The sequence below is a fragment of the Symphalangus syndactylus genome, chromosome 19 (assembly GCF_028878055.3).
Source record: "Symphalangus syndactylus isolate Jambi chromosome 19, NHGRI_mSymSyn1-v2.1_pri, whole genome shotgun sequence".
Lineage (NCBI taxonomy): Eukaryota > Metazoa > Chordata > Mammalia > Primates > Hylobatidae > Symphalangus > Symphalangus syndactylus.
In genome coordinates, this window is record NC_072434.2 from 86,228,895 (window position 1) to 86,250,812 (window position 21,918).

A 21,918-nucleotide genomic window follows, 5' to 3' on the forward strand; every position below is an offset into this window, starting at 1 on the left:
CCCCTTCCCCAGCCCTGTTTTCCAGGGTTGAGTATGTGCAAAGCCAGGTGAATTACAGCCGGTGAACATTTGCTCACGGCCTTCTGCTGAAACAATTGGGAAAAGGTTCTCTGGAGTCACTGGATAACTTAGATATTAAGCTTTGAGCTGCAAATTTGCCCACATAAATAGCCTGCCTGTGAACACTCTAAGGTTTCCTAAGATGCCATTAATTACAAGATATACCATTATTTTCTACACTTCTAACAATAAAGAAATGTAATAAGAAATTGTACATTGCATTTTGATTTCAGACATGTGAAAAAGGAAAACATGCATTTTAAAATTGATGAGATATGGTAAAACCAGCACAGAAGAAAAAGAGATGAAGAGATGCCAGTCCTAACGATATCGTTTGATCCCTCAAGTCCATCTGAGCCTAAATTCTTGAGTTATTCCTGCACTTTTCAGGAACAAGAGAGTGTATTTGTTTGTTACGGCTGCTGTAACAACCATAAACTGATTGGCTTAAACAATCAGAGTGTATTGCTTCATAGTTCTGGAGGCTAGAAGTCCCAGATCAAGGTGCAGGGTTTGTTTCTCCTGAGGGCTGTGAGGAAAGGATCTGTTCAATGCTTCTCTCCCTGGCTTGTAAATGGTTGTCTTCTCCCTACGTTATCTCACAGCTTCCCTCCATGTGTATCTTTGCCCAAATTTTTCCTTCTCATAAAAACATCAGTCAAATTGGATTAGCTCCCCACCCCCAACCCTCCAGTAATGACCTTATTTTAACTTGATTACCTCTGCAAAGACCCTATCTCCAAATAAGGTCACATTCTGAGGTACTGCGGTTGTTATACAACCTATAACAGAAGGAATGCATTCCCTTTATACAAAAACCAAGTTGAGGTAGGTTTCTGTCATTTACCACCAAGACTTCTGCTCAGTAAAATTTAATTTCCTTCCCTTAGGTAATTAAAAGTTCTTTAAAATCCCAGCAAGTTTTCAGAAATGAATGATAACATGCATGAGCAAAATTTTAATTTAATCAGTTCCGTTCCTTCTGAGTCATTCTTGAGGGAGACCAGAGGTTCAGGACGAGATACCGTAGGATGAGACATGGGCTCTAATTTTGATTCTTCCATTACAAATGAAGTTGGCCAAATCAATTAAAAAAAAGAACAGCAATTTCATTTTAAAGGAAAGTAGCATGAGACTGTGAAGAGGACATTAATCTAAGGATGAAAACATCTCCTTTAGATAAAAGATTCTGACTCTACCACTTGTTCTGTGATATTAGGTGAGCCACTAAATGATCCAGGCCTCGTCTTCTGAAGACCAAATGGAAATGCATGTGAAAGCTCTTGACAAACTATACATCACTGTCCATGACTACGTTTTGGGGGCTTTTTCTCACTTCACTACTGAGTGTCACAACACAGACACTAGACTCTATACAATTTAAATAGATTATCTCATTTAATCCTCACGATCTTATGAAGCAGTTCAATTAGATCTATTGTTCTTCCCAGTTTTCAAATAAGGAAAATGGAAAATAATTTATTTATTTTCATTTTATTCTGTTGATCAAATTATTGGGTCAATGTGCAATGGCTCACTTAGACTAGTGTGGTCTTGGTTTAAGTCGTTTCAGAGGTTACATTATGCTCCGAGGTCACCCCAATCAAATAAAGAGTTGGGGAACTTTTTCTAAAGTCGGCAAATTAACAGCTAATACATTACACAGCCCAGATTTGAATTCAAGCAAGGTAGGCTTAACTGAGCTGGTATATAAGGGATAATGGAAGCTATCTATGGAGATATACTGATAGATGTATATATAGACATATGAAGGAACAATGGAAAAACTGGCCACAGATGTTTGTTAAAAATACTTATTAGATTTTAAATGATGGAATTAAAGCATGTGTTTATCCTCTGCTTCTGAAAATAGAACTGCTGGCTGGGTAAGTCCCCTGGAGGCTGAAAGACCAATAAGTGGACAGAAATTCATTACTCTTTTATTCTGAGACCAGCTGCTTCATGCAGAATCTGGCACTCACCACACAAGGACCACTCTTAGCTTTATAATCAATGTGACACCTTTGTTTAGCCGAGCCTCTCCATCTTGTATTTCTCCTCACTAAGCATTCTGTTGCTGGTTGTATTTCTTACTGTGTTGATGTATTGATGTCTGTTTCATTGTTCCAGGTTATATTTCACTGAGTTTTCAATAGAAATGTCCCTTTTTGCTACCTAGTGAGTGGGTGTCCTTCAGCAGCTTACCACTTTGGAACTATTATTCTTATATCCCATTGCAAGTCACACTTTGTCATTAAAGTCAAAAGAGCAATATCCATTTCACGCCTATGACTAAGTCCCAAGTTCACCAAGAAAGTGGGTAGCATTCTCTGAACTTTTTGTATTTTTAATTTTTTAAAAAAGACAAAAGCAAAAAGTTGAAGCATGGAGATAAGCAAATTCACTTGGGCCATGAGAAAGTCATGGTAACACTGAAAATCATGAGAGAAGCAAGTGCTGCTCCAACGTAAGAAGAGAAGCTTCCTCAGTCTGAACCACTGGGTCCAGGATGTATAATTTATTAAAGATCTCATACAAGAATGAAGAGTTAGCCTGGCTGTGATTGCAGAGGCCCTCTCCCACTCATTCACCTTGAGCTCACCTGGGAGTAGCTTTGAAGGCCAAGGTCAGAAAAATGTATCTTTGGATCCAAACATTCTCAGGATTGTGCCTATTGTCTTTTTGATTCCACAACTCCATGACAGCCTGCTACCAGCTGGAACTATGTATTCCTCCTCCTCTCTGGATCTTTGCTATTCACTGGGTACATTCTTCCCACTATGTGTCATAGTGAAGAATGTAGCCATTTGGAGTCAGACAGATACTAGCTTGAATCACATTTGAATCACATCACATAACAGCTTTAGGTCTATGACACTATTACCTGCTTCTCTCTGCTTCCGTTTTTTTCTTCTGTAAATGAGGGTAGCAATAGTTATCTTCCAGAGCTATTACGAGGATTACATGAGGTAGCACATGCAAAACACAGTAGATTTTTAAAAAAGTTGTTCCTTTTCTTTCTTTTCCCCAAATCACCCAAAGGGGATTTAGTCAATTGGTAACTTTGAAAATGTTAACATAATATCTATCTCTCCACAGATAAATACATATGCTAGCCATCCAAAGGTAAGTTAAAAGCACAGATTCCACAGCCAAACTACACAGGGTTCAGATCCCTTTGTACTTCAGTTGTCTCACTTGTAAAATGGGGATAACAAATGTGCCATCCTCATAGCATTGTTATGAGTGGTAAATAAATTAGGGATGTAAATATATACAACTAACCTGAAAAATACTAATTGTTCCCTAAGTGTTATAATTCAAGACTCTAATAGTAACGCTTATTATTTAGATAGATAGGTAATGTCAATGCTAATATATCAGTCACCTCCAAGAGAGCTTTGCCAAAGACCTATGCCAGTTTCCCTAAAATGTATATTTTGGAGCCAGAGATAATATTTTTTAGAAGTGTCATTCTGCATAAATGCATTTCATAGTTTTTTTTTGGTGAAGGACAAAAACAAAGGCTATTTAAAATCATTTTCCCTCTGCAGTAGGGAATGAGGACAGCATTTATTCTTTCTGCATTCTCTGTCCTAGATTATTCAAATAATACTCATCCTGATAACTTTGGAGTTGTTTCACTGTAAAACAGCTTTGAAAATAGCTATATTGCCCAAACATCTAAGTTCTAAAAACATCAGTGTCTATTTTTGATCCAGGCTGTTAGCTAATTTCAATATTCATTTGTCGATTCAACCAGAAGTTTACTGGAGTTTACTATGTGCCAGACAACGTTATAGAAGATAGGCAAAAATCCCTGCTCTTATAGAGCTTTCATTATTGTGAGGTGAGAGATGTTCAATAAACAAATGGATAACTAGAATACATAATTTGTCCAATTATGGTATGTATCATGGAGAAAAATAAATCAGGGAAAGGAAAATTAGGTATCCCAAAGTAGGGATAGGAATTGCAATTTTAAATAGCATAATTGGAGAATATCTCACTGAGAAGAAACCTATCCGTATTACTGAGCGAAGTAAAGGACCAAGCTACGAGGCTATCTGTTGGAAGAGCATTCTGGGAAGAAGGAACAGCATATGCAAAGTCCTAGAGGTGGGAATGTACCTGGCATATTCAAGGAATGGCACAGAGGCTAGATGGCTAAAGTAGAGTGGGCAAGAGCAAGAAGAGTGGGAGTTGAAGTCACATGCACATGAAATTACAAGAATGTTCACAGAAGCAGTAGTAATAGAATCTTGAAACCACTCAGATATCTGTCAATAGTAGAATCAATAAATTATAATGTACTTACATAATGGAATTCTACATTGAAATGCAACAAAAAATAAACTATGTCAATAGTAGAATCAATAAATTATAATATACTTACATAATAGAATTCTACATTGAAATGCAAACAAAAGACAAACTATAGCTGCTCTTGATAATACAGATGAATCTCACAAACATGATGTTGAGTAAAAGAGGCCAAATGCTAAAGGATAAAAACTGCATCATTTCTTTTATATACATTTCACAAACGAGGCAATGCTTGCAGTAAAAAGGCAGATTAGTAGTTAGGACAGAGATATCTGACTGGAAACGAGCTACAAAGTGTCTTCTGGGAGGGACCGAGTGGAAGTAATATATGTTCATTTTGTGATAATTTGCTTAGGATTTATGCTTTCTGTATGTATGTTTTACATATATAATATAATGTAATAGTAATATAATATTACTATTTATAATAGTAAATGGAGGAATTTGAGATAGGAAGTACAGGCTTTTTTTTTTTTTCCAAAAAGTTTTACTATAATGGGAGCAGAGAAATGAGGGGAATGCTGAAGGGCTATTTTAAAGATGGGAGAAATGACTGTTACGGAAAGTTCACTTACTCATATTTACCATTGCTGCAAAACACCTGTTCTATTGTTTACTTAATCGATTTTCAACTTAAATTTACTTAAAAAGCAAGTTTCATGTTAACACTGTGTCACTTGCCATAATAGAAATAACCATAAAAATACAATGGACACAAAGTCATTTGATTAAAATAATTTAAAAATGTAAAAATAATTGAATGCAGATCAAAATCAATCAAATTGAGCTACAAAAATGAGCGCATAAAAATAAGTTACTTAAACAGAAAAACAGAGCCGTTGATGGTCAGAAGAAAAAGGATATTCTGTTCCATGTATATGTAATAGTCACCAGCACTGTGCACAATTCCTTCATCTTTACCTTTACACTGCATACATACTGTTTTGAACACCTATCCACATTCATTTCAACAAAGGAGCAAAATAAAAACCTAGTCCCATATGAGGTGACAAGAGGATGCTGACTTGCCCAGCACTTGAGGTTGTCCCCTGTTCTCATGTCTCTGATTTGGAGGGAAGTTGAACTTTAGAAAAAGCCTCCTAATGCTGCTAACTAAAAAGAACCCCCACTCCTATGTCTCTTCTTAGAAATTACTGGTGTATGCATCAGTGTGTTTGTGTGGGCGGGGCGGGGGGAAGGTGCTGCTCAGCTGTGGTTCTAGCAACCCTGCCTGAAACCAGGCAAAGGCAGGAGGCCATCCAGAGAGCACCTGCAAATGTCACTAGGCCCCCAAGTCATTGGCTAGGTTCCATACTTTAGAAAACACTGCCCTGTAACAATGGAGACAGTATCTTCCAAATTAAAAATCAGGCAACCTGATACTTCAACAAGATACAGTATTTAAAGATAAGAGCTGGCCGGGCAAGGTGGCTCACGCCTGTAATCCCAGCACTCTGGGAGGCCGAGGCGGGCGGATCACCTGAGGTCAGGAGTTCAAGACCAGCCTGACCAACATGGAGAAACCCCGTCTCTACTTAAAATACAAAATTAGCCGGGCGTGGTGGCGCACACCTGTAATCCCAGCTACTTGGGAGGCTGAGGCAGGAGAATCACTTGAACCCAGGAGGCGGAGGTTGCAGTGAGCCGAGATCACACCATTGCACTCCAGCCTGGGCAACAGGAGTGAAACTCTGTCTTAAAAAAAATAAATAAATAAAAAATAAAAAAATAAAGGTAAGAGCAGCCCAGAAAACCCATAATAATAGTGCCATACCTAGGACATTCATGTATTAGTCCACACATTTGAAATGTTTAAAATCAACACTAGTGCTACTGGGATGTGAAAATTCATAGACATAATCCCTGCCCTCAAAGTAAGGTTGCCAGATAAAATTACACAATGCCCAGATAAATTTAAATTTCAGATAAACAGGGAGTTCTTTTAGTATGTGTCTCAAATATTGCATTAGATACATTAAAAATTTATCTGTTGTTCATCTGAAATTCAAATTTCTGGATGTCCTACATTATTATTTGCTAAATCTGGCAACCCTACCTCCAAAGGTTTTCAGTCTATTGAAGGGCAAAGACAATTCAAACACAGTGAGAATATGAGAAGTGTCAGGGCCAAAGAGCCATCACAGAATGCTTGTGCATATCAAACAAATATCCAACTTAGGGAAGACATTTAGAAACTGGTAACACTGGAACTGAGTCTTAAGATGGAAACATATGGGATATACCATTTATTTCAGCATTTAATAACATGCCATCAAGATTTGTGACTTAACTGTTTGATAAACATGTGTTTTGTCGACAGAACTAGATCTTAAGTTCCTTGAAGACACAGGTCATCTCTTTATGTCCCCCATGCCACCTGGAACTGACAGGCACACTTAAGGCAGTAGTGAATTACTGCACACATTGACGCAAATGGTTTTGTCCTCCCAAAGAGTAAAAATATTCTGTTAGTGAAATGTATTGTAACTAGTGTTTTCTTTTTCAATTCTAGTCTTTGAACACTGCAGCCAAGAATCCAGTTTGAAACCTTGGAAGTCAAATTCATAGTAAATACATGAGCTATTCACAGTGCAGCAAACTCTCATGTTAGTTTTATGACAGATTCAATGACACTGGAATGGACACCTTTTTGATTTTGGGGTTCCTTCCTAAGACCCCCACGTGTGACATATTCACAGTTGGATTCTAGGTACTGAAGCAGTTACTACAGCTGAATAGTCCAATGAGTATAAGAAGGCTTCTCTACAAACACGTGCTGCCGACATCGAAGTTCCTCTTTAATCTACTGCAGTTTGAAACTGTCCCCCACTTTCTCCAAGAGTCCACTCCAAGCTAGTTTAGGGTGAGGTCTACCATAGCCTTTGGAAGAGGGAGGGAAGATAACTTTTCTCATCTCTCCTAGTCCCAGCTCTGAAGACCAGAACTAGGGAGGAAGCAACACTGCTCTTCCAAACACATTCCCCAAATGTGGCACCTTTTCAACAATTTTAGTAACAATCACAATATTCCTAAGAGGACAGCGACGAGGTCCGGGCTGTTATGAGGACTGGAAACCTAGCCACAAGTGACCATGAAAGTCCAAAATGCCTTTAAAGTCTTTGTCTCTAAGGCCCATTTTCAAAGTCTTGTTATATAGCTAATTTTTCCCCGACTTATGTCAAAAACAAACGAAGCTGGGTTCTAGGTAAAATGGCGGGGACAGATTTTAATCACTAGTACTACTGCAATGGGGAAAAGAACCCAGCGTGAAGTGAATTCAATTTCGATTTGTACAGAGGCAACCGGGCGTTTTAAAGAGAATGAAGGAATCAGGATGGGACTGATGACGCCGAGGGGGACTGAGAAACTTTTCCAGGTTTGAAAAACCTCCACACAAACGCGCGACGGCGCTCTTTCAACCTCAGCCTCCCGAACTGGGGCTACAGCCAGGAGAGAACTACAACGCCCAGCAACCCCGGCGGGTGTAAACACTCCCAACTTCCGAGGCGTTGCTCACCATCGGCCAGCAGAGCCAGTGCCACTCGCGCCCTCAAGAAGCCGCAGGGGGTTCGGGCCGGCAGGAGCAGCTGGAGTCGTAGGGCAGCGGGCCGCTGTCTACCCAGCCAGACGAGGAGCTCAGGACGCAACTCTGTGAGTTGGAAGCCGCAGGAGGCGGAACCGGGTTGCGGGCTACGCGTTGACGTCACATCCTCTGGGCGGGACCGCAAGGAACCCGCGCAAATTGAAAGGTCGGCCTTTCGCGCGCTGTGTAGCCAAGTTGCTTGTATTCTGCGTTGCTGGCTGTGGGTGCTCTGGCCACAGTGAGTTAGGGGCCTCGGAGCGGGTTTCTCTAACCCCAATCGGCTCCGCTCAAGGGGAGGAGGAGAGTCCCTTCTCGGAAGGTGAGAGGAGCGGGCTGCGCGGAGGCTAATGGGTGGGTTCCCTTGGGAGTCGACCTGCGCGTCACCTCCGACCCTCCTCTCGGGATTCGGGTCTTCCAGGAAGGGAAGGAGGGGGTCTGGCGTGATCTTCCCAACCCAACAGCAGAGCCCTTAGCCTGAGTATGTGTTTTGTTCCGAGGGGACGTCTGGCCACGAGAGGTCTGCAATTCAGTGAACGGAGGGAGAGAGCAGACGATTCCGGGCTGGAGCAGGCGCCAGAGTTGCCAGACTTATCTCATTTTTCCGCAGAAGCTGGCAGTCCAGGTTTTACATGCAATCTCTCCACCTTTAAATGTTGACAAGTACATTTTCCCATGATATTTTGCAGACCTAAGGAAACATGTCGTCTGGAATGGGCTTGGGGGCCACGCCTGCACATCTCCGCGAGACAGAAGGATAAAGTGAAGATGGTGCTGTTATTGTCACCTCGAGTGCCACATGCGATCTCTTTGAGATACGTACACAGTCATTCTTACTATTGCGCTCAGCCATTCTTACTAAGCTAAAGAAGAAATACTTATTCGAGGATATTTGCCTGGCCCAGAAGAAACTTATGTAAATTTTATGAACTGTTATATCCGTTTTCCTCGGAGTGAGAGAAAACTCTTTTTAGATACCATCTGAGAGGTAAGAGACTGTTTTTCTGAAACTGTGGCTTGAGGACCACCTGCATCCAGATTAACTGCTTTGTTTAAAATTCATTCACAGCAAAACTAGTGAATCCCAGTCACTGAGTGGAGTTGAGAGTCTAAGAACCTCTGAAATTTGAGAACTGCTGGACTAGAACCTTTAGAGCTCTGTAAGGTGTCAACAGGATAAAGCTGCCTCCTGATCCTGTACTTTCTTTCTTCCCTTCCTTCCAAACTTAACGTTTGGTAGGAGAGATTTGTATTATGAAATGCTAAGCAACTGCTCAGTGCCCATTACTGACTTTTTATTGTAGAGTGGGGAGAGGTCGTTTCATCAGAAAGGGTTGTGACAGTTCCAGAATCTCTGTATAGAAAGGCTTAGGGGGCTGCAACCGGAATGGAAGGGGGTGGAAAGTTAAAGCATTTGTCTTGAGGCTGTATTTGCATAGCAGACGCAGTTTCACAGTTCTTTGGGGTAGCTTTCAGAGAGACTGATGGAGTTGCCCCTAGGCACCACCACTGTTTATTACCAGAATGTTCATTCTTAGAATAGTGCATTCTAATAGCAGTGAATTTCAGTCCTAAAAAAGTACAGGATCATTTCTGTAATTCTTTTTGAATTTTTCATTTGTTTTTTTAATTGAAATACTTACCTTCCTACAAACTGTTTTGAGTTTCTACTCCTATTTGAATTTGCACGTTGACCCTTATAATTAATGCCCTTTGTAGAGGCAATGTGATGCTATCGCACGCATGATTTTGTTTGTGCCTGGTTCCTTAAAGCATGTGTTAGGAGTGAAAGTGCAAAAGCACTTTGGAAAGAATAAACAAACATTAAGCAACTGTCAAGTAGCATTAGAGGTAGTTTTAGTGATTAACGTAAATTCTACCCTATGGAAATTGTTTGACAGGGAGGAACCCCGCTAAAATATTAAAGAGCAGTGATTCTTGAATATCTAAACAATTTCTGCATTGGACTACAAGTTTTCTCTTTGTCTAAAATGTTTTGATAAATGTATTTTTCTTTAAATATTACTGTTCTCCCTGTCTCTTTTCATATCAGATAGTGAATTTAGCACCATGGGGATACAGGGATTGCTACAATTTATCAAAGAAGCTTCAGAACCCATCCATGTGAGGAAGTATAAAGGGCAGGTAGTAGCTGTGGATACATATTGCTGGCTTCACAAAGGAGCTATTGCTTGTGCTGAAAAACTAGCCAAAGGTGAACCTACTGATAGGTAAGTCTGGACCTTATGTTCATTCTTTGACAATTAAGAATGAGACCTACAGAGCCTTTTTCCCCCCCAGAAACGGATTGTTTTCGCTCAATGCCAGAACTTATCAGGAAGTGAAAGTTGTATGTTTTAGAATATTCCCAAATCAGGGATGACTTCCTTCTGTGGTAATAGACCTAGTTTTCTTTCTTTATAATAAGCCAGAGTATCAAGACACTGATGGACTAAGACTATTAATATGTCCTTTATTCTTTTGTTTTTTTTTTGTTTTGTTTTGTTTTTTTTTTTGAGACGGAATCTCGGTCGCCGAGGCTGGAGTGCAGTGGCACGATCTCGGCTCACTGCAACCTCTGCCTCCCAGGTTCAAGCAATTCTCCTGTCTCAGCCTCCCAAGTAGCTGGGATTACAGGCGTGCACTACCACATCTGGCTAATTTTTGTATATTTAGTAGAGACAGAGTTTCACCATGTTGGCCAGGCGGGTTTCAAACTCCTGACCTCAAGTCATCCGCCTGCCTTGGCCTCCCAAAGTGCTGAGATTACAGGCATGAGCCACCGTGCCTGGCCCAAGTCTTAACCTAAGATAAAGTTTTTAACAAATGCTTTGAAAATCCGTGATGATTTCTGACTCCCACATTCTTGGGTACAGAAAACATACTGCTAATCCTGGTTAGCAAAAAAACAAATGTGTTGTAAAATTCATTATAATTTCTTATTTGCCTTCTCCTAAATTTTGCTTTATGATCAGCAGGTCCCAATCATTGTTCCATACCAATGCAAGTTCACTGTCACTGATCTGTAACAAATAGAAAAAATAAGGATAACAACGTAGTGAGTCTTTCATCAAGATGACTAGATATGATTTAAAAGGTCATCTTTTTTTTCTTTATTTTAGCTGCTAAGTTTGTGTTATGCAAAAAGATTATCTTTAAAGATTCTGTTTTCCCATTCCTGTTTTTGAGGTAAAATGTCCTTTTCTTTATAAAATGATAGAAGTTGTAAATGCAGTTGTTTTTGTCACAATACCTAATGTAATACCTGACCTTTGATTGGATCCTGGATTTGGAAAAAATAGTAGCAGTGGTGTCCCGGAGCCAACTCATATGAGCTCTTTATATACCATGTCTTCTCAGCTCAGCATTCATTGAGTTCACATAGGTAGCTCATCTGCCATTGAGGAATATTTATCTCAGGGAAATCAGGCACCTCTTCCCCCAGAACTGGTTGTTAAACATTTACCAGGACACCACTGAATATAAGAAACATTACTGAGATAGTTGTACCAATTATAATATAAACTGAGTATTAGATAATATTATGTCACTATTAAATTACTTAGCTGTGATATGGTATTGTTGGAAGAATCCAGTGTTTATTGTACTATTCTGTCAACTTTTCAATAGATCTGAAATTTTTTAACATAAATAAATGGGGGGAAAAGACCAGATTTGAAATCAAAGATGTCAGAATTAGAAGGGATATCAAAGCTCTTTAATTCACAGATAAGGAAACCAAGGCTTGGAGGGTCAAGTAGTTCACCAGACATCACATGGCTCGTGAGTATCCAAGGCAGGATTTGAATCCAAGTCTAGTAAGTTAGTTCCAATCCCTATGAAAACATTTGCTTCAAATAACAAAATAAAAAACCTTCTCTTTTCATAGTTTTCTCATCTAGCTTAAAATAGAGCAGAAGTATTACCTTAAGAAAGGTGAAGCACTGAATGTTTTTCTTTTTTTCCATAGGTATGTAGGATTTTGTATGAAATTTGTAAATATGTTACTATCTCATGGGATCAAGCCTATTCTCGTATTTGATGGATGCACTTTACCTTCTAAAAAGGAAGTAGAGAGATCTAGAAGAGAGTAAGTTAATTCTCTACTTAATCTCTAACTTCATTGCACTAAGGTCAGACGCTGTAGTTTATATGATACCAATTTTTAAAATTTTAAGCCAGGCTCAGTGGCTCGCGCCTGTTGTCCTAGGTACTCAGGAGGTTGAGGCAAGAGGATCACTTGAGCCGAGGAGTTCAACACTTTAGTGCCCTATGATCATCTCTGTGAAGAGCCACTGTGCTCCAGCCTGGGCAACATAGTGAGACCCAGTCACTAAAAATTTTTTTTTATTTTTATTTTTTGACAGTCTCACTGTCGCCCAGTCTAGAGTGCGGTGGTGCAATCTCGGCTCGCTGGGACTTCCACCTCCCAGATTCAAGCAATTCTTGTGCCTCAGCCTCCCAAGTAGCTGGGACTACAGGCACACGCCACCACGCCCAGCTAATTTTTGTATTTTTAGTAGAGATGGGGTTTTGCCCTGTTGGCCAGGCTGGTCTCAAACTCCTGGCCTCAAGTGATCTACCCACCTTGGCCTCTCAAAGTGCTGGAATTACAGGCATGAGCCACTGTGCCTGGCCTAAAAAAAATTAATAAATACAATTTTAATTTGTTGAGGCTTATTTTATAGCCTAGTATGTGAACAGATTTCCTTAAATGTTATGTATCTGCTACATTATTACCACTTTTGTTTAAAAGTATCTTAGTTACTACATTTTCTTTGACATAAAGGATTGCTGTGGAAAAGCCTAATGGTAATCTTGTGTGTGTGTGTGTGTGTGTGTGTGTGTGCATATAATCATTCTAAATCACTTGTTCTTTTTGCCTTAGAAGCCCAAATCATCTGGGTTAATGTTCTCAAGGGCCTGGTGTGTACTTTCTAATGAGTCAAAAACTTTTTTCAATTCTAGGAAAGCTTCTTGAATTATAGTTCTGTTACAGTTTCTTGAGTCAGCTGCTTAAATGTTTTATATTTAAAAAATGTTCTTCCCTTGCAGAAGACGACAAGCCAATCTTCTTAAGGGAAAGCAGCTTCTTCGTGAGGGGAAAGTCTCGGAAGCCCGAGAGTGTTTCACCCGGTCTATCAATATCACACATGCCATGGCCCACAAAGTAATTAAAGTAAGCCAATAGAAAATGAAGACAAAGGGGCAGATGGGCAAGTTCACCAAAGCTAGTTACAACTTGTTTATTAATGGGAGAGGAAGAAAATCAAGGGTGGAAAATTGTTCTAGGCCTAACCTCAAGTAAAGGACAGATGTCAGAAGAAGAAGGGAACAGCATCATTAGATAGAGAAGACTTCACCACTTTCCAAGGAGAAATCCTAAGGCATAAGTAAGGCTCTCTCTTTAGTCATGTTGTTCCATAGCAATGGAAGGAACAGGGCCAGGCACGGTGGCTCACACCCGTAATCCCAGCACTTTGGTATTCTCAGGCAGGAAGATCATTTGAGCTCAGGAGTTTGAGACCATCCCGGGCAACATAATGAGATAGGGTCTCATTTTTTATTTTATTAAAAATAAAAAAAAGAGATGGAAGGAACAAATTCCTGGAGGCATCGGTCTCACCCAACTCTCCCATAGTCTTCAACACTTACTGTAACTGGCACTCTTGAATGACAGATCTGTGATTTAGCTTCATTGCCCCAGGCACCCTACAGACTTCTGTTCCCTTTCACCTCCTCCTCACAGCAGCTTCTTTGCTTATTCCTGTAAATCTTAGTGTCAAGGTGCCCGCATTCCCAACCCTCACTTTCCTCTTTTGAGAGCCTGCTTGGTAAAAGTGTTGTGGTTTTTTTTGTTCGTTTTTTTGTTCTGAGGCGGAGTTTCACTCTTGTTGCCCAGGCTGGAGCGCAATGGCGCGATCTCGGCTCACTGCAACCTCTGCCTCCTGGGTTCAAGCGATTCTCCTGCCTCAGCCTCCCAAGTAGCTGGGATTACAGGCATGCGCCACCATGCCCGGCTAATTTTGTATTTTTAGTAGAGATGGGGTTTCTCTATATTGGTCATGCCAGGCTCGAACTCCTAACCTCAGGTGATCTGCCTGCCTCGGCCTCCCAAAGTGCTCTGATTACAGGTGTGAGCCACCGTGCCTGGCCTGTTAAAGGTATGATGATAAAGGTGGAGTCAGCTTTTTATAGCTTACAGTTCTGTCATCCAGTTCCTGAGCTACAATAGGAGCTACAGTTCTGAATTTGGCTTTGTCATTTGAGTCTCTGGCTCTTTCTGTATGGGTCAAGATAGAAGGAAACGATGGGATGCAGGAAAGAGTGTGAAGTATAAGGAAATATGTGCTCTGTGTAGTCAGGAGAAGAGAGGCTGCACTGTGTGCGGAAGCAGAGGAGAAACCCTGATTGGACACAAATCGTAGTGTAAAAGGATGAGAGTAGGACTATTGCTGGACAAAAAAAAAGGAAAAAAAATGAGAAAAATAGCAAATTGCAAATTGTCACCAAAATTGATAGCAGCAGGATCTTGATACCTCTTTCCTCTTTTTTTTTTTTAACTTCCCAAAGCCTCTCTTCAGGCCTTGGGAACCATTTTCCCATAATTTAGAACATGGAAGTTCCAGTTCCAACTGCCTAAATTTTGACACAGAGGCTATGATAGGGGCTGTTTTTCTTGGCAAGTTTATTTTAAAAGTATTTTCTCATAATGCATTGGTTTAAATATAGTGCTATAGTCTATAATATATATGTAAGATATATTATTAGAGGAGAGTTATATATGTGTGTATATATACACGTGTGTGTATGTGTATGTATACACACATATACCTATGTATATATTTTCCCCCCAAGACATTGCTGGATATGGTCTATAATTTTATCAATACTGTGTCAGTACACTGACTTTCGTAGCCTGACAGGACAACCTGTTATTTTTATGGGGAGCATATATTCAAAACTCCAAACAAATGTATATTTTCAGAACATAGCCATTCTTAAGATGGAAGCTTTCTATAATTTAAAATAATTGGGCCAGGCACAATGACTGAACGCTTACAGTGCCAACACTTTGGGAAGCGGAAGTGAGTGGATCACTTGAGTCCAGGAGTTTGAGACCAGCCTAGACAACATGGCAAAACCTTGTCTCTACAAAAAATACAAAAAAATTAGCTAGGCATGGTGGCATGCACCTGTAGTCCCACCTACTCGGGAGGCTGAGGTGGGAAGATCACCGGAGCCCAGAGCCCAGGAGGTCGAAGCTGCAGTGCGCCCTGCCGGCTGGCACCACTGCACTCCAGCCTGGGTGACAGAGCCAGACCCTGTCTCCAAAAACTAAAATAATTACTTTTGTAGCACGTAGGATTCTTTTTTCCTCTGGCTGTGTAGCAGTATTTCTTTTCTCCGAATTTTATAAATTGATTTTTTAAAAATGTCTTAGTGGCTATATAATTAGTTCAACATATGCTAAAACTTATAGTAGAAAAACTCTACTTCAAAGGAAATGATTTCTCAAAGTAATATTAGCATGTGCCTGCTGAGGCTAGTAATAAAGTGGGTTTGAAACAGGAAGTTGTTTAGTACTTTCCAGATGCCATGCTAGAGATTCACTGTGATTCTCTCTTCCAGGCTGCCCGGTCTCAGGGGGTAGATTGCCTTGTGGCTCCCTATGAAGCTGATGCGCAGTTGGCCTATCTTAACAAAGCGGGAATTGTGCAAGCCATAATTACAGAGGACTCGGATCTCCTAGCTTTTGGCTGTAAAAAGGTACTCAACTCTGACTACTATATATTACTTTTCTATGTAGATAGGAGTAGTGTAAATCAAGGAGCTGAAGTTTTTCCTGTCCAGGAAATTATTATAATTTATAATATTTATAAAATATTACAAAATAAATGGTTTTATTTAATAGAATATTTGCAGCTGACATCTATTTTATAATGTTAATAATTATTTAAAATGAAAAGAAGGGTTTTGCTGCTTGATGTTTGTGTAATCTGGATACTTTTTCAAAGTAAGCCCTTAAGGTTGGAGGGGTTTGTTACTGTTTTATGCAAATTCTTTAGTAGAATGTGGACGTACCAGTTTTATTTTTTAATAATGACAACATATGCTTTATATTTCTTGATGAGGTTAGATATACTAACACGTACTAATGGGTTGCTATGCAGTTATTTAGAATTATGTATAAAACTGTTTCATGGAAAACTTTATTTAGGGGAGAATTAAGATACAAAACTACAGGATGTTCTCATTTTTGTTAATGCCTATATTTATGACTAGAAGGGTCTCTATCAAAAGGTTAATACTAGGTTACAGTGATAAATGAGGGAATAGGGATGACTTGTTTTCTTCCTGAATTTCTATATTTTCCGAATTTTCTACAATAAACATGTATTGTTTCAATTATAAGGAAAAAGATTACTTAAAAGGTACAAGTGACAGAGAAAGAGAAAATGTTTTTCGTATGCATTACTGTTTGATTATCACGACAATCGTGTAACACAAGTAGGAAATAAAGAGATGCAAAAAGAGCTTGCTTTATACCAGAATTGTGACAATTGAGTCCTGGCTGTATAGCCTTGTCTAGTCGTATCCTATGCTTCAGCATACTTTATTTGTAAACTTAGTAATCATCAGCCTGTCTATCTATGTCTCCTCTCTTTCAGTGTTATGGTGAAGAACAAGAAAGATTTCTTAAAATTATTGCAGTGGATTAGAAAATGACAAATAAAAGTGGCCCTTCTAGGTATTAACAATTTCCCTTCCTTTTGAAGGTGATTTTAAAGATGGACCAGTTTGGAAATGGACTTGAAATTGATCAAGCTCGGCTAGGAATGTGCAGACAGCTTGGGGATGTATTCACGGAAGAGAAGTTTCGTTACATGTGTATTCTTTCAGGCTGTGACTACCTGTCATCACTGCGTGGGATTGGATTAGCAAAGGCATGCAAAGTCCTAAGACTAGCCAATAATCCAGATATAGTAAAGGTAAGGGTGATTTGCTAAGTGTCATATTCAATTTCTGAAGCATTTCCTTAATAAAATAATAAATCATAATATGGATTTAAATATTCTGTTATGTGAATAACCTATATTACATTATGAAAAGGAGCAAATGACTGAGGCACTAGAACTTTGCCTTAGCAACTAACGTATATTGGGAAAATCATGTTTTCTGCAATTGGCAAAAAAGTAGTGATTTTTAAAATAAAGGCTAGTATAAAGAGGCTCAAGGAGAAAATACGCCAGGGTAAAATTAAACTCGGAGTCTTTTGACTTCTGTGCTATAACTCTGTAGTAGTGGTTCTCAAACTTTTTGGTCTCAGGATCCCTTTACACTCCTCAAGCTCCTTTATGGTAATATTTTTTGTTTATGTAGGCGATAGCTATTGATATTTACTGAATTAAAAATTAAAACAAAAATTTAAATGTTTATCAATTCACTTAAACTTTATAATAAACTCATTACATGTTAGCATAAATAGCATGCTTTTATGAAAAATAATCACATTTTTTAAAACAAATTATGAGAGGAATCATACATTTATGCAAATCTCTTTAATATGGCCTAATAGAAGACAGCTGTGTTCGTATACAAGTTGAACATCCCTAATCCAAAAATCTGAAATGTTCAAAAATCCAAAACTTTTTGAGTCCCAGCAGGCAAGTGAAAAATTTCAAACCTGATCTTATGTGAAGAGTATACAAAATAATTAAAAATACTGTATAAAATTACCTTCAGTCTATGTGTGTAAGGCTTGTGTGTAAGGCTTATGTTAAACATAAATAGAGTTTTTTTTCTTCTTCACTCTCTTGCTGTCAGTGTGTGGAAACGTAAATGGATTTTATGTTTAGATTTGGGCCCCATCCCCAAGTTATCTCGTAATGTGTATATGCAAATATTCCAAAATCTGAAAAAATTCAAAATCTGAAATACTTCTGGTGCCAAGCATTTTGGATAATGTGTTCCCAACCTGTATCTGCTGCTCATTAAGCCTCATTTGATACCATGTGTCATATATCATCTGGAAAATTCTGAGACTCTGGACATTGCTACTTTGTAGTTTCTCTTAAAAAATAAACATCAAAGAAGCTCATTTTCCCCCTTGGATATTCTCTAACTCCTTACAGTTTGCAGAGCAGAAATTCCATTTTTCTATTTCCAAGAGTACAAGGCCTGAGTCCTTAGGGCTAAGAGTGCTGTCATGTAATGGAAAGATCTCTAGGTTGGAAGATAGTGTCCCAGGTGGGAATAGGACCACGTGCCTTAACTAGTCTGTGACTCCAGGATCCCTTTGGTTCTCTGGGCCTTCCCTTTTTCATCTATGAATTTACTATGCAGTGTTTAAGATCCTTTCCAGCTTTAAGCATCTGTGACTCTCACAGAAATCAGAATGTCAATTTGGTTTAAAAATATGATCTAGAAATATTTGGATTTTTTTAAATTCTCAGATTTTGGATGTTCTTTGCTTTTTCCTTTCTTGATAAAAAGGACTTTGAAGATGAATGAATAATGTATCAGAGTTACACCTAGAAACACAAACTTGATGTACTATATAACTGTATTTTTTTATCCTTCAAATTAGTAATAGAAAAACCAAAGAAAATACTAGTTATGAGACTTAGAATTTTAAGTGATATAACATGGTTGTATTAGCTGGTAGAATTTTTAAATGTAGATGAAAGCAGTTAATGTTTCAATCCCTCTTCATGACCCTGCAATGTAAATCAATCAGCCTTGAGGATAATATGTTCCCGGTTCTTTAGTTGCAGATAAAATATTTTTGCATGCATTGTTAGGTTATCAAGAAAATTGGACATTATCTCAAGATGAATATCACAGTACCAGAGGATTACATCAAAGGATTTATTCGGGCCAACAATACCTTCCTCTATCAGCTAGTTTTCGATCCCATCAAAAGGAAACTTATTCCTCTGAACGCCTATGAAGATGATGTTGATCCTGAAACACTAAGCTATGCTGGGCAGTATCCTTTCTGAACCAGAATGGTAGAATTTGTGCATTTTTCTTCAGTATTTTTATGGTGATATTCTTTGTGAGGCATTTAGTAAAAAGCTTGCAAATTTTTTTTTGCTTTTCTTTTTTTATAGTGAAATCTGTATATTGTTCATTTAAATTACCATGTTAGTGAAAATTTAGAACAACTTTTTGTTCATAAACCCGAGGCTCATCCGCTATGCATCCTGATTACTTAGATTGACTGACAGAGCATGCACAGGGTCTGTCACTTACGGTACACATTCCAAAGGTGGCTCTTGAGAGGACCTCCTTGTGGCAAGCAAGCTCGACCTATCAGGAGGAGCATTCTGGGCATTTGAGTGCAGCAGGAGAGGATGCCCTTCCCATAGCCACTGGCCATGTTCATGCAGGCTGATGCAGAGCCCTGAGTCACTTAGGTGGTGGCTAGGACTTTCCCCTCTGTTTCCCTTAAAGGGAGGGAGTCAGTGATGGCCTGGACCCTTGTCAGAAGACACCAACTCCTGCAGAGACAGATAGAGACTAGCAAACTGTGTGTGCTTTCAGTAATGCTTATGTGTAAAGTAAGGAGACTCCATTTAAGTCATAAACCTATGGATTTTCTGTGACAATAGAAATCATTTTTCCATTTTAGTATAATATCATTTGGTTGGTTGTTAATAAATACATTTTTCCTTAATCTTACTAACCTAGATATGTTGATGATTCCATAGCTCTTCAGATAGCACTTGGAAATAAAGATATAAATACTTTTGAACAGATCGATGACTACAATCCAGACACTGCTATGGTAACATTGTGATGACCACTCTATGAAAACACATTTTGGTTATGTCTCGAGCTGTGATTAAAGGCAAATCTTCATAAACTAGGCTTCTTTTAAGTGTTTCTATATCCAGGCTCTGTGCAGAATGTACATTAAAAACAACTTGATCCTAGATAAATTACATGTATTAGAGCATAGGTATATTGGTTAATTTTTTAAAATTAAGAAGTGACTATTATTTATTATCAAACCCTTATCCTTGAGCATTTCATTTGAATATACCAAGCATTTGATGCCTTTTTTTCTCATCTGACTCCATTCGGCTTCTGTGGCATTTGGCATCATTGAAGACCCAAGCCTAGGAATGCTACCGGAGTTAAAGCTGTTTTTTCAGTCATGCACAATTTAACAAATATTTAATGCACTCCCCTGCTGTTTCTTTAAACAATTTGATGTTTTCTTTTCTTTTCTTTTCTTTTTTTTTTTTTTTTGAGACAGAGTTTCACTCTTGTTACCCAGGCTGGAGTGCAATGGGGCGGTCTCGGCTCACCACAACCTCCACCTCCCAGGTTCAAGCGATTCTCCTGCCTCAGCCTCCCAGGTAGCTGGGATTACAGGCATGCACCACCACACCCGGCTAATTTTGTATTTTTAGTCGAGATGGGATTTCTCCATGTTGGCCAGGCTGGTCTTGAACTCCCGACCTCAGGTGATCTGTCCACCTCGGCCTCCAAAAGTGCTGGGATTACAGGCCTGAGCCACCGCTCCTGGCCACAATTTGCTGTTTTCTTCTGCTTCTTCAGTATTGTATATATTCCTTAAGATACTGCCTCCCATCATTCTCTTTCTCTTTGCATTTCTGTTTATCCTCTGTTCTCTTTTCTGTTTACATTTCTTCCTTAGGTAAGTCCTTAGGGTTTTAATCCCATTTATGCAAAGAACTCACGTCTCCATCTTTACTCCAGTCTCTTGCCTGTGTACCAACCACAGAATTCTCACTGTCTCTTACGTCTCTGATTTCCTGTAGCCTCAAGTCTGTTTATAGGCAAAACTAAACTCTTCATGTTTTTAATCAACTTTTAATCACATTTCTTTTATTTTCCTACTTAGCACTTATTACTGTATAACATTATGCTTCTATTCTTTTGATTCTTTCCAATAGAATGTGGTCTTCAAAAAGGCAGAACGTGGTGATCCTCACTGCTGTATAATATTTACCATGTTTATGTGTTGAGCGAATGAGCGTCAGCCACAGGTCTCTTGTTCTCACACTGGAAAACTTGGAAATAAACTTTGGCTTCCATTTTGTTGCTACATTCTCTTGCCTCTTTGAGTTATCCTCCTGGTTAACATTTTCTTCTTTCCCAAAGCTTCCAGTTTAATTCTTGCTCACTAATTTATTCCTTTACTAAATATTTATCAAGTGCTGAAACAATGTAATTAGGTTAGCTAGGGTTCTGGAAGATGAAGAAAAATAAGAAATATAGGAAAAGTAAGATCCTTGCCTGTCAAATGCCCATTGCCTAAATAGGAAGGAGATGTGATTCTATAGAGAAAAATGTGGTAAGTGCTATACTAAAGGTATATTCCAGGCTCTGTGGAAATAAAAAGCATGTCCCTCACTCCACATAAGAGAATGCTTCATAATTACAATGGCAAACATTTTCTGAGCATTTGCTATGTTCCAGGTGCTCTTTTAAGCACCTTAGACATAGTAAGTCATTTACTCTTCAGAAAGCCTCTGGAGTCAGCACCATTCTCATTTTACAGATGAGGAAACAGTTAGAGGACACTTAAGTAACTTTTCCAGCTCACCATTTTCATAAATAGGGGAGCTGTGATTCCAAGCCAAGTTCTCTACTGTCTGCTCAAAGAGAAACTGATGTGTATCCTGTTTGCAAGGATTAGTAGTTTTTCAAGATGGGTGATTCCAGGCTAAAAAAAAAAAAAAAAAATGTATGTAGAAAACAGTGATATATTAAGAGAACTCTTAGATTGTTGATGGACTAAGAATGTCTTAGGGTTTACCATGTAAAGGAACCAGATCTTGAGAAAAAAAGAAGTGAGCCTGGAAGAGATGACCACTAACAAACTGGTGATCCATTCAGCACGGAAAAGTAACCATTACTGTAAGCTGAAATAAGCCACGCCTACCAAGAGAGCACAAATCCATAACGACACT

At 39.0% G+C, this 21,918-nt stretch overlaps 2 protein-coding genes across 7 annotated transcripts in view; one reads left to right on the forward strand and one right to left on the reverse strand.

Moving 5' to 3' along the window:
- LOC129458870 (uncharacterized) overlaps positions 1–8,062 on the reverse strand; it is a 184,557-nt gene extending 176,495 nt beyond the window's left edge. The window contains exon 1 of the mRNA XM_063613566.1: positions 7,904–8,062. The gene's annotated coding sequence lies outside the window, so the exon portion shown is untranslated. The remainder of the gene's footprint in view (positions 1–7,903) is intronic.
- A 9-nt stretch (positions 8,063–8,071) lies between these two features.
- EXO1 (exonuclease 1) overlaps positions 8,072–21,918 on the forward strand; it is a 40,555-nt gene continuing 26,708 nt past the window's right edge. For 2 of the 6 annotated variants that reach the window (XM_055235205.2, XM_063613482.1), the window contains exons 1-9: positions 8,096–8,288; positions 8,656–8,954; positions 10,020–10,197; positions 11,937–12,056; positions 13,022–13,145; positions 15,599–15,736; positions 16,747–16,959; positions 18,772–18,959; positions 19,664–19,760. In XM_055235205.2, coding sequence (XP_055091180.1) covers positions 10,037–10,197; positions 11,937–12,056; positions 13,022–13,145; positions 15,599–15,736; positions 16,747–16,959; positions 18,772–18,959; positions 19,664–19,760 — 1,041 coding nt within the window. In that variant the 5' untranslated portion in view covers positions 8,096–8,288; positions 8,656–8,954; positions 10,020–10,036. Of the gene's footprint in view, positions 8,289–8,655; positions 8,955–10,019; positions 10,198–11,695; positions 11,750–11,936; positions 12,057–13,021; positions 13,146–15,598; positions 15,737–16,746; positions 16,960–18,771; positions 18,960–19,663; positions 19,761–21,918 lie in introns of those variants that run through there. The other 4 variants (XM_063613485.1, XM_063613484.1, XM_055235204.2 and 1 more) reach the window with 3 other exon arrangements.